General features: G+C 37.5%; 1 protein-coding gene across 3 annotated transcripts in view; it reads left to right on the plus strand.

Moving 5' to 3' along the window:
• Nucleotides 1–12,889, plus strand: part of KLHDC1 (kelch domain containing 1) — a 68,460-nt gene that overhangs the window by 38,313 nt on the left and 17,258 nt on the right. For all 3 annotated transcript variants that reach the window (XR_004973798.1, XM_036347168.1, XM_036347180.1), the window contains 4 exons: nt 5,103–5,186; nt 5,635–5,693; nt 8,176–8,288; nt 10,382–10,454. Coding sequence is in view for 2 of the 3 variants with exons in the window: in XM_036347168.1 (XP_036203061.1) it covers nt 5,103–5,186; nt 5,635–5,693; nt 8,176–8,288; nt 10,382–10,454 (329 nt within the window). In the remaining variant the exon portion in view is untranslated. The remainder of the gene's footprint in view (nt 1–5,102; nt 5,187–5,634; nt 5,694–8,175; nt 8,289–10,381; nt 10,455–12,889) is intronic.

A 12,889-nucleotide genomic window follows, 5' to 3' on the forward strand; every position in this document is an offset into this window, starting at 1 on the left:
AAATGCTAACCTCATGTGAGCCTCCAGCAAGTTTTAATCTTTTTGCTGGTGGAGGGTCTTGCCTGGATGTTGATGGCTACTGACTGATCAGGACTGATCAGGTGGTGGTTGCTGAAGGTTAGGTGGCTGTGGCAATTTCTTACAACAAGACAACAGTGAATTTTGCCACATCAATTGACTCATCCTTTCATGAATGATTTCTCTGTAGCATGCAGTGCTGTTTGATAGCATTTTACCCAGAGGAGAACTTATTTAAAATTGGAGCCAATCCTTTTAAACACTGCTGCTTTATCAGCTGAGTTTATGTAACATTCTAAATGCTTCATTGTCATTTCAGCAGTCTTCATAGTATGTTAACCAGGAGTAGATTCCATCTCAAGAAACCACTTTTCTCATCCATAAGAAGCATCTGCTCATCTGTTAAAGTTTTATCATGAGATTGCAGCAGTTCAGTCACATCTTCAGGCTCCACTTCTAATTCTAGTTCTCTTGCTGTTTCACCACATCTGCAATTACTTCCTCCACTGAAGTCTTGAACCCCTAAAGTCATCCATGAGGGCTGGAATCAGATTCCTCCAAGCTCTTGTTAATGTTGATGTTTTAACCTCTTCTCATGAATTACAAATGTTCTTAATGGCACCTAGAATGGGGAATCCTTTCCAGAAGGTTTTCAATTTACTTTGCCCAGATTCATCAAAGGAATCACAATATGGCAGCTATAGCTGTATGAAATGTATTTCTTAAATAATTATTCCTTCATGGGCTGCAGAAAGGATGCTGTGTTAGCAGGCATGAAAACAACCATAATTTCACTGTACATCTCCATCAGAGCTTTTGGGTTACCAGTTGCACTTTCAATGAGCAGTAATATTTTGAAAGGAATCTTTTTTTTTTATGCCACATGAGCTCCTGGCAGCCTAAAATCAGGAGTAGCTTCCTTTTATTTTTTTAAAAAATATTTTTTTATTGATTTCAGAGAGAAGAAGAGAGAGGGAGAGAGGAATAGAAATATCAGTGATGACAGAGAATCAGCCTCCTGCATACCCCCTACTGGGAATGGAGCCCACAAGCAGACATGTGCCCTGATGGGTATTGAACCATGACCTCCTGGTTCATGGGTTGGCACCCAACCACTGAGTCACACGGGCAGGAATCTTTTTTTCTGAGCAGTAGGTCTCAACAGTAAAATTGGGCTTAAAATAGTCAGTAAACAATATTGTAAACAGATGTGCTGTCACCCAGGCTTTGTTGTTCCATTTATACAGCACAGGCAGAGTAGATTTAGCATAATTCTTAAGGGTCTTAGGATTTTCAGGTAGTCTACAAGTATTGATTACAATTTAAAGTCACCAGCTGCATTTAGCCTGTCCTTCGAAGCTTTGCAGCCAGGCATTGACTTTTCTCTAGCTAGGAAAGTCCTAGATGGCATCTCCTTCTGATATAAAACTGTTTTGTCTACATTGAAAATATATGGTTTAGAATAGCCACCTTCATTAAATATCTTAGCTAGATTTTCGAGATAACTTGCTGCAACTTCGGCATCAGCATTTACTGCTACACCTTGCACTTTTATGTTTTGGAGATGGCTTTTTCCCCCTTAAGCCTCACAAATCAACCACTGCCAGCCTTAAATTTTTCTTCTGCAACTTCCTCACTTCTTTCAGCTTTCATAGAATTGAAGAGAGTTAGGGCCTTGCTCTGTATCAGGCTTTGGCTTACGAGATGTTTGGTCTGCTTTGATCCTATCTCTGGATCACTAAAACTTCCTGAATATCAGCAATAAGAACGTCTCACTTTCTGATCATTGATATGTTTACTGGAGTAGCTCTTTCAATTTCCTTCAAGAACTTTTCATTTTCTTTTCTTTTTTTAAATATATTTTTATTGATTTCTGAGAGGAAGGGAGAGGTAGAAACATCAATGATGAGAGAATCATTGACCAGCTGCCTCTTGCATGCCCCCTACTGGGGATCGATCCCACAACCTGAGCATGTGCCCTTGACCAGAGTCGAACCAAGGACCCTTCAATCTGCAGGCTGACGCTCTATCCACTGAGCAAAACCGGCTAGGACAAGAACTTTTCATTTTCGTTCACATCTTGGCTAACTGTTTGGGACACGAAGCCTAGCTTTCAGCTTCTCTCAGCTTTCGATCTATCTCCACTTTTGACATGCCTTATTCACTAAGCTGAATCATTTGTAGCTTTTGATTTAAAGTGAGAGGCATGTGACACTTGTTTTCACTTGAGCACTTAGAGGCCATTCTCGGGTTCCTAATTGGCCTAATTTCAATATTGTTGTGTCTTAGGTAATAGGAAGGCCTGAGGAGAAGGACAAAGATGGGTAATGGCCAGTCGGAGCAACAGTCAGAACACACACAACATTTATCTGTTAAGTTTGCTGTCTTACATGGGTGCTTTTCTTGGCACCCCCAAAACAATTACAACAGTAACATCAAAGATCACTGATCACAGGTCACCATAACAAATCCTATCTAATAATAGACAAACATGGTAATTGACCATACCTTTGCTATGCTTCCCATTGGCTAATCAGCATGATATGCAAATTAACCACCAACAAAGATGGTGGCTAATTTGCATACTGCAGGCAGGTTGAGACAGCGTCATCTCACCTGCCCTGCCACCATCCGGGCCTGCTATCTGTGACCCCGTGCAGCTGGTGTCCTGTGTGCAACCCAACCCGGGACAGCCGGGTGTGGCAGTAGCGGCCACACCCTGCCGGCCCGCCCGGGTGTCCCATGTGTGACCTGACCTGAGTGGTCGGACGGGGCAGCGAAGGCTTGAAGGCGGCTTCGGCCAGAGTGAAGGCCTGGGTCCCGGGTGCTGGAGGAAAACCGGTGCCGGAAGCCAGGGTAAAGGAAAGCCTATTGCACGAATCTTTATAATAATAACTAGAGGCTCGGTGCACAAAAATTTGTGCACTCGGGGGGGGGGTCCCTCAGCCCGGCCTGTGCCCTCTCGCAGTCTGGGACCCCTCGGGGGATGACCACCTGCTGGTTTAGGCCTGCTCCCCGGGGGATTGGGCCTAAGCTGGCAATCAGACATCCCTCTGGCAGCCCGGCAGCCCTCGGGGGATGTCCACTTGCCAGCGGGGAACAGACCTAAGCTGCAGTCGGAAATCCTTAGCTCTGCTGAGGAGGCAGGAGAGGCTCCCACCACCACCGCTGTACTGGCAGCCATCAGCCTGGCTTGTGGCTAAGCAGAGCTCCCCCATATGGGAGCACACTGACCACCAGAGGGCAGCTCCTGCATTGAGTGTCTGCCCCCTGGTGGTCAGTGTGTGTCATAGTGACCAGTCATTCCCAGTCCTTTTGCTGTTAGGGTCAGTTTGCATATTATCCTGTTACTATATAGGATAGAGGCCTGGTGCATGGGTGGGGGCAGCTGGTTTGCCCTGAAGGGTGTCCCGGATCAGGGTGGGGGTCCCGCTTGGGTCCCTGGCCAGCCTGGGTGAGGGGCTGATGGCTGTTTGCAGCTGGTCACACCCCCTTCTGGGTGGGGGTCCCCACTGGGGTGCCTGGCCAGTCTGGGTGAGGGGCTGAGGGCCATTTTCAGGCTGGCCGGCAACTGAAGCTCCCAGCCTCTCCTTTTTTCTTTTTCTTTTTTATTCTGGGATTTATTTACCTTCTATAATTGAAACACTGTTGCCTTCACTGGCGCTCCCAGCTCTGAGGCCACGGACTACTGAAAGCAGGTATCTGGGGTGTGTTTGGCTTCCAAATTGAAACTTTGTTGCTTTTGGAGCTATTGCTTTCGGAGCTCAGAGCCGGGCCGCGGCAGGCGGGGAACCTTGGCTTCCTCCATCACTGGAGCAAGCAAGCCTCCTGCTCGCTTCAGCTGCGTGGCTGCCGGCCGCCATCTTAGTTGGCAGTTAATTTGCATATCTTGCTGATTAGCCAATGGGAAGCATAGCGGAGGTACGGTTAATTACCCTTTTTGCCTTTTATTAGGTATGATAATAAATAAAAATAAATATAATAAAAAGAGTTTGAAATATTTTGAGACTTACCAAAATGTGACACAAACACGAAGTGAGCAAATTCTGTTGGAAAAATGGCATTGATGGACTTGCTTGATGCAGAGTTGCCACAAACCTTCAATTTATAAAAAAACGCAATATCTACAAAGCGCAATAAGGTGAAGCACAATAAAATGAGGTATCTTACTATTTAGAGCAGTAATTTTCAACCTTTTTCATTTCATGGCATGCATGAACTAATTACTAAAATTCTGCAACACACCATATATATATTTTTTGCTAATCTTACAAAAAAATTTCATATAATTTTGATCTATTCACACCAGACATCTATTGTTGTGGCGACTGTTGTCATTTTCTCCTCATTGATTTTTAGAGAGAGAGTAGAGGGAGGCAAGGAGCAGGGGAGAGAGAGAGAAACATCAATGTAAGAGAGACACATCAATTGGTTGCCTCCCGCACGTGCCCCAACCAGGGTTGGGATCAAACATGCAACCTCAGGTATGTGCACTTGACTGGGAATCAAATCCACCACCCTTTGGTGTGTGGGCCAGTGCTCTAACCACTGAACAACAGCTGTTGTCATTTTTTTAAAAAACAAGTAATCCTTTTTAAAAAAATAATATATTTTTAAAATACATTTTTATTGATTTTAGAGAAGAAGGAAGAGGGAGAGAGAGAGAGAATCATTGATTGGCTGCCTCCTGTAAGCCCTACACTGGGATCAAGCTTGCAACCCAGGCATGTGCCTTGACCAGAATCGAACCCAGGACCCTTCAGTCCACAGGCTGATGCTCTCTCCACTGAGCCAAACCAGCTAGGGTGTCAGTGTTTTAATTTCATAATCTAAGAAAGAAGAGGTCAGTGTCCCTGGCTAAAAAGTCAGGTATTGCATGTTTTAAAAATTCTTGTGGCACACCAGTGTGCCTGCTGCGGCACCGCGGTTGAAAATCACTGATTTAGAGTGGAATTCACATTAGGCTTTCTAATGGAATTACATAGGTAGTGGTAGCTTAGCAGTCACGTATTTTTCATGCTAAGCATAAGAGTGTGATTTCACAAGTTTCAAGTTTTGCACTGTTTTCTGGTCTCTGCTTGCAGGGTGGAGTCCCACCACAGCCACGAGCCGCACATGCGTGTGCAGTCCTTGGAAATAAGGGCTATATCTTTGGTGGACGTGTTTTGGTTAGTATAATCTTTTTATGTGTGATGCTTCTTATAAGAACATATCCTCTGAATTTATAGAACAACTGAACATTAAAAAAATCTAGAAATAATAGTGTCCTTCAATAACTTTTATCCTCTGTTCCCAAACAGACCATACATGAATCATCACAGATAAATCACATTTTAATGAGGAGAATCCTTCACTTTAGTGTATTATTAGAAAAGTTTCATTTCTTATCATCTAAATCCTGTTAGTTTAAACTCATTTCTTCCTTTCCCCCTTGACACATTAATTTGATAGCTCTATGTTAACTTTATTAGTGCTAAGCATTGTTTCCCAATATATAAACTTATGATCTTAAGTAAAATAGAGATAATCTACTTTTAATAAAAACTACTTTAAAAACAAAATTTTAGCTTATGAAAGATGTAAAACACTGACCAGTTTAACACACTTTTATTTTAGCAAACTAGGATGAATGATTTGCACTATCTAAACTTAGATACCTGGATTTGGTCTGGAAGGTAAGTATGAAATGTGTTTGTTTTTACCTATAGGCATTTCTGTGTGTGTCTGTATATGTGTGTGCACCATAATCCAAATTGGGGTCTCTAAAACTGAATTATTATATTTTTCTCTTCAGATAATATGTCTAAGCAAAGAATATATAGATTAGAGTTTTTTTTTTAACCCAACTATATAAAACATGAGAATACTAGCAGTTGAAAATTGATTATGTAAAAGTACTGGTTTTATATACTATGTTCTTTAGGACTGGTCAGTAGAAGAAATAAAGGAACAGTTGAATAGGGTCATCACAGGTGAACAGATAATGGAGTGGATAAAAGTCAGATTTTATTTATGGCTCATAATCTACATGTAGCAATAGAATAAATATGTTTAGCTATCAATTCATCTGTTCATGTAATGAGATGAACTCAGAGCTATATATTATTTCAAAGTATAAATGCTATAAAAAAATGAAACCACAAGAGTGTAAAAAAAGCAGATTACCTATAAAATCTTGCCATGGAGAAGGCTTTTCTAAAAATGATATAATCTCAAAATTCATAAATTAAAAGATAGGTTGATAAAACTACTTAAGAATTAATTATTTCTGTGTTAAAAAAATATACCACAAAAGTTAAAAGGCAGATTGGCAAATGCAAACAAAAAATAAGTTAGAAGTAATATTTATAGTATTTCTTTTTGATTTTTTTTGAATTCCATAGTATTTTTTATTTTGAATTTTTCTTTTTAATTTTTTTATTTTTTGAATTACACTATACATTTAATATTATTTTGTATTAGTGTCATGTGTTCAGCAAAGTGGTAAGACAGTCATATACTTTATATAATATTTGTAGTATTTTTAACAGAGTGGGCTGAGATCTGCAAGAACTAAGTCAGTAAAAAAAAAAAAGACAAATAATCCAATAAGAAAGTGGGCAAAGAACATGAATGAGCAACTCAAAAAAAAAAACATATAAATAGGCAAAATTATTTTAAAAAAATGTTCAACTTCATAGAATATTAAAGAAATGGTAATACTAATAAAACTAGTTTTCACTATCAGATAAAAATAACTACAAATGACCAATGTGTGCCAGGTTGTAACAACATAATTAGAAGAAGTATAAATTGGTACAGTTTTTCTGGAGGGTAGTCTGGCAATATGTTTAAAATAGAAAATGGAATTTCTACTTTGATCCAGAATTTCTCTGAAGGCAATAATTGGACAAGTATATTTATGTGCGTGTGCATACACAAAAATGTTTATTGCAACATTATTTATGAAAACAAAAACTTGAGATCAACCTTCATGCTCATAAGTGGGGATTGTTTAAATCATAGTACATCTGCCCAAAGGGCTGCCATGCTTCCATTAGCAAAGGAATCTACTTCATGGAAATATTCTACGACGTTCTAGTAAAGTGAAAAAAATTACAGAATGGAACATATCCCATTTATAATTTTTTAAAATATATTTTTATTGATTTCAGAGAGGAAGGGAGAGGGAGAGAGAGAGATATATATATAGAGAGATATATATCAAACGATGAAAGAGAATCATTGATTGGCTGCCTCCCACAATCTGGGCATGTGCCCTGATTGGGAATCGAACCGAGTCCTCCTGGTTCAGAGGTCGATGCTCAGTCACTGAGCCACTCCAGCTGGGCCCCATTTATAATTTTTAATAAATATTTATATGCGCATTAAAATCCAGACACATATATACCAAATTATTGTTTCTTATTGCTGGAAAACAGGATTATATAAAACATTAAATATTTTTGTGGTTGTTGAATGTTTTCAAATAAAAATGCTTTTGTAGTAAATAAAAACAATAAATAAAAATATTTCCAGTTTGGAGTAAAGCAAATAACATTTTCTACAAATGGCCCATGTTCTTCTGGAGCATTCCAGGATGCTGGAGAATGGTGCCTTCTCACCTCCTAAATTAGTTAAACTTGTGTGCTTATGTTTTTCCTTCTGTTTCTATTTTTTAAGGAATAGAACAGTATTTGTTTGTAACCTTTAGTAGAGTTTTTTTCCTCGATCTGGAATGGCTTGCATGCTTTTGTTTTGAAGCTAGAGTAAAGAGAATGCTTTGGGAAAGTCTACAACAAATAGACCAAGTAAAAACAACAACAAAAGCCCATAATACCATTGAGGAAATCTGCTGAAAACACAAAATTAAACATGAAACAACAGTTAAAGGTTATAGCCATGAAAATAATTATGTTGAAACACTTGAGGAAGTTGTATTGATTAACCAACAAGAAGGATGCTGAGTATGCATTGTGAATTAACGGGGAATTAATTTTTAATCTGTGTTCTATGACCAGGTAGAATAGACACTACGTGAAAAGGTTGTTTAAACTCACCAAATAATTTTTAAAAATTTTAAATTAGTGAGAGCAGTTTTTCCCTTTAAGATTATTGAAAACCATTTATTTTAACTAACACAGCACCTAGATTTTTATATTTATATTTTTGCCACAGGATTCCTATTAATGGAGAAAACCCTAAACATCGATCATGGCATACTCTAACACCAATAGCTGATGATAAGCTTTTCTTATTTGGTGGACTAAGTGCGGACAATATTCCATTAAGTAAGTGAATCATGTGTAGCCTACAGTTATTATCTTTTTTTTTTTCTAAGTTGTATTTTATACTTAAGGTATAGTCCTCTTTTTCTGACTTTATGCTTTACCTTTATTTTATCCCCCACTATATGCTCGCACTGAGCATTGGAACTGGAAGACCCCTTTGCTTCTGTGGCCTGGGCTCTCGATGTTCTCCTGTTCCTAGGTGTAGAGAGAAGGAGGGGTGGTTGAACCTAGGTGAATTAAAGCCCCTTTCAACTACAGTAGCCTACGATTCTATCTCCTCCTGATTTTTCATCCAGATGCTTATACTGTAGGCTGGAATGGAGATTAGAAGAGCAGCCTTTCCAGAATGCTCTGGAAACATGAGGTGGGAAGGCCTGTTGCTTCTTTCTTTGTTCCCAAACTATAAAGGAAAGTGATTAGCTAAAATTTTTAAAACTCCTGTCACTGCTGATCCCAAAGGTTTTGAAATGCAGTTTTTCTTTCCGCAGTAAAATTATGCCGTCAGGATAGACCAAGAATATCCATTTCTTAGTTTGACATGCTAAATGTTGTGTACTAGTATTTTCTTAACTCAAAAGTTTTCTATGGCTAGAGATGTTTTCGTTAAGATAACTTATATACAATGAAAACAATTTCTATAATCTTATATAGGATTTGGAAAAAACTATATCTTTTTTAAAAAATTTATTGAGCATCAGCTGTGTATATTGCAGTCTGCTGGCCAACAAACTCCAGAGGTTGATTGGAAACAGCAGTTCCTAGTAGGGGGTGTTAACTGTTGCAGAATATTATGCTTCTTCAGTTTTTGGACATTTTAATTAAAAGAGATTTGGAATCTACCCTACCCGGGTTGGCTCAGTGGATAGAGCATTGGCCCATGGACTGAAGGGTCCCAGATTCGATTCCGATCAAGGGCGTGTATCTTGGTTGCAGGCCCTGGTCAGGGCGCGTGTGGGAGGCAACCAACCAATCTATGTGTCTCTCTCATGTCAGTGTTTTCTCTCTCTATCTCTCCCTCTCCCTTCCACTCTTTCTAAAACAATCAATGAAAAAATATCCTTGGGTGAGGATTAACAAAAAAAAAAAAGAAAAAAAGAAAGATTTGGAATCTAATAAAAAAGCTAACATTTACCCATTTCAGTAGAGGTTGTTTAATGTCATATCTTCATGAGCCATTAGTGTTTTTACTTTCTTTTTAAAAAATATGTTTTTATTGATTTTAGAGAAAGAGGAAGGGAGAAGATAGAGAGATAGAAACATCAATGAAAGAGAAACATCGATTGGCTGCCTCCTGCATGCCCCTCACTGGGGATAGCGCTGCAACCCAGGCATGTGCCCAACTGAGAATTGAACCGGTGAACTCTTAGTTCATGTGTTGACGCTTAACCATTGAGCCATACTTGCTGGGCAGCATTATTGTGTTTAACTCCTATGTGCTGGTTTTTGGTCTTTGACCTATGGGGAATTAAGTGTCCTAATTCTTTAAAAAGTGTTTTTTTTATTTTAAATTAACTTATTTTGCAATTATAGTTGATATACACTATTATATTAGTTTCAAGTGTAGAAAAAGTGATCACCCTGATAAGTATAGTACCCATCTGTAAATGCCCTAACTCTTAGTCCAGTCAATTTCCTCCTTTATAGATTCAGCTTAAGATGTGGTCATATGTGTCTTACATAATACTAAGAAATAATTTTTAGTTTTGTTGACTGTGATAATGGCATTGTAGTTATGTGACAAAGCTGTTGTAGGTATGTAAACAAAATCAATTTTTTTAAAGTAATGCTTACTGAAGTATGTATGGGGAAAATAATCAAAGATTTAGAATTTGCTTTAGAATAACTGAATAACAACAATAATAAAAAGAAATAAATGGAGCACATATGACAAAATCTGGATAGTTGTTGAGTCTGGGGTATGTGTGAGTTCATTGTTATGTTTACTCTACTTTTGTATATCTCTGAAAATTTTTATGAGAAAATATACATACACATTAGATAGCTGCATAAATGCAGCGTGATAAATTTGGATAAAAATCAAAATTTTATTCCAAAGACCTAATCTTAATTTTTGAACTGTCACAATATTGCAGGTGATGGTTGGATTCATAATGTCATAACAAATTGTTGGAAACAACTGACATATTTACCTAAAACAAGACCCAGGTAAGTTTCGAAGTTGATAAATAGTAAAATAGTTAAGAATTTTTAAAGTATTAAAATATAGCACTGAATTTATAGTGTTTGCCATTAAAACCATAAATCACCAGGAAGGATGTCTTTCAAATAAGCTTGATATTACATAAATAATTTAATTATCATTTAAATGATATCTGATTGTTAGAAATTATCTATTCAGTTTCTACCCATATTTGCATATTTGAAACTATTATTCTTTTAGGTAAATGCATAATCTTACCTGATAAATACGAAAAGGCTTACGAAATTGAAAGTATAGAATGTTACTATTTTTAGTAAGTAGACAAGAATGAGGATGGCTTTAGCAATAGTTACTTGTTGATGGAAGAGGTTGAGAGCAACTTAATGGGGAATTTGCTTTTATGTTGATCAAGTAGATGGCAGGTTATTATTTTTCTGTATTAAACTATCTTAATGTTTATTAATGTGAATTTTTTAAAAAAACATGTTAGTTATTTGTGGTATATTATAGAGTATAATTTTCTACAAAAAATTGTAGAAACAATATACTATTATTAGACTACAAAGAACCATATTAATACTATAATGCTTTTTTAAAAAATATGTTTTTATTGATATTTAGAGAGAGAGAGAGGAGGGGAGAGGGATAGAGAGATAAAAACATCAATCAGCTGCCTCCTGCAACCTGGGCATGTGCCCTGACCAGGAATCAAACGGGTGACCTCTTGTTTCATGGGCCAATGCTCAGCCACTGAGCCACACTGGCCAGACACTACTGTCATTCTTATTTTTTTTCTAATATGATTGATGGTATAATAAAGATATATTCATAGGAAATTCAAATTTAGCACATTATAATTATTATAGTTAGTAATAGATTTTATTCTTTTTCATGCCATGTTTCTCAGTTTTTTTACTATAGATTATTTATACTAATGTGAAGTCAACTTAATGACATGCATTTCAGTAATTTAATATATAACAAGTAACTTGAGAAAGAGACCTGAAAATATTTAATATATCTCATTTTATATCTCTATGTTAATATGCATAATATATTTAGAGTTTATCATAATTATATATATGATCCTTATATTTTTATATATAAAAATTCATTGGAATATATTACTTTAGCAATTCTGGATCTTTTGTAATGTGTATTTTAACTTAAAGAGTTTTATATTAAGATATAGGAGCTCAGAATTCTAGTCCTTGCTCAGCTACTAGTTCGCATTTTGGCTTTGGGAAAGTCACTTACGAAACTGAGCATCATTTTCTTCATCTGTGAAATGAGGGACTTGGACTAGATAAGCTCTTTGTTCTCTTCCATTTGCTTGATTATATGAATGCATTAATTATAGACTAAAGTGGTAGAAAGAATGTTTAATTTTTAAATTGCTATTTTATATTTAAATCCTTAATGATTAAAGTAATACAACTATGATCAATAATATACTAGTTAGAACTGAGCTATGTAAAGAGATTTTTTTTAATTCAGCTATGTGTCATGTAAATAATATGCTTTATTAGCATGTTTAGGTGATAAGTTTAGAGCAGCTGTGAGAGGACAGAAACTGTCAGTCTGTAGGAAAACATCAGGTTGCAAGCTAGATGTCACCAAAATCCAGGCAGGAAAGGCTTTCCAGTGTTCTCCGATGCTGCAGTCCAGGCCAGAGTTTCCATAAGGCAGATAAGACAGAGGCAGAGCTATCTTCAGGTATGAGGTGAGGAGGAGAACAGGTGGGATACAGTTTAGTGTAAGGAGAACATATATGTGTGTATATACTAATTTTTTTTATAAAAGTGAGAATGTACTTAACATCTATGTGCATTTTGTGCAAACTTCTCCAAGCTATAATTTGAAATGTAAGCTGCCCAATTCTCCTCTTGTAATTCTACAGCAGGTTTCTCAACCTCAGCACTATTGACATTTTGGACCAAATTATTTATTTTAAGAGGCGTCCTATGCATTGGAGGATGTTTAACAGCATCTGGCCTCTACCCACAAGATGCCAGTAGTACTGCCCCCACCCAACCTGGAGTTGTGATGACCCAAAATATCTCCATATATTGTCAGATGTCCCTATGGGGACAGAATTGCCACTGGTTGAGACCCTACAGTGTTGCACTCTCTTCTACAGGTCTCACCTTAGACAAAACGATGCTTGGTTGAGAAGCCACCTATCTAGCCATATCTGATCCTCTGTGTAGATAGCTGTCAGCAAAGAACTTTCTTAAATGTCTAAAAGATGTCTGACTAGGAGCTGGTCTTCAGAGCCGTAGGTACTATTGTACCCCGTGAGCATTGCCAAGGTTATGTGACCTTCTCACCAGTAAGTTAGGCTGTTCTCTCCCACATGTGAGGACTTCATCATATTCCATCTCCTTTACTCAATCTCTCTCCCCGTCCCCTTTTCTGACTTCGCAACATAATCTGGGTG

This window comes from Myotis myotis, unplaced genomic scaffold (genome assembly GCF_014108235.1).
Source record: "Myotis myotis isolate mMyoMyo1 unplaced genomic scaffold, mMyoMyo1.p scaffold_m19_p_1, whole genome shotgun sequence".
NCBI classification, from domain to species: domain Eukaryota; kingdom Metazoa; phylum Chordata; class Mammalia; order Chiroptera; family Vespertilionidae; genus Myotis; species Myotis myotis.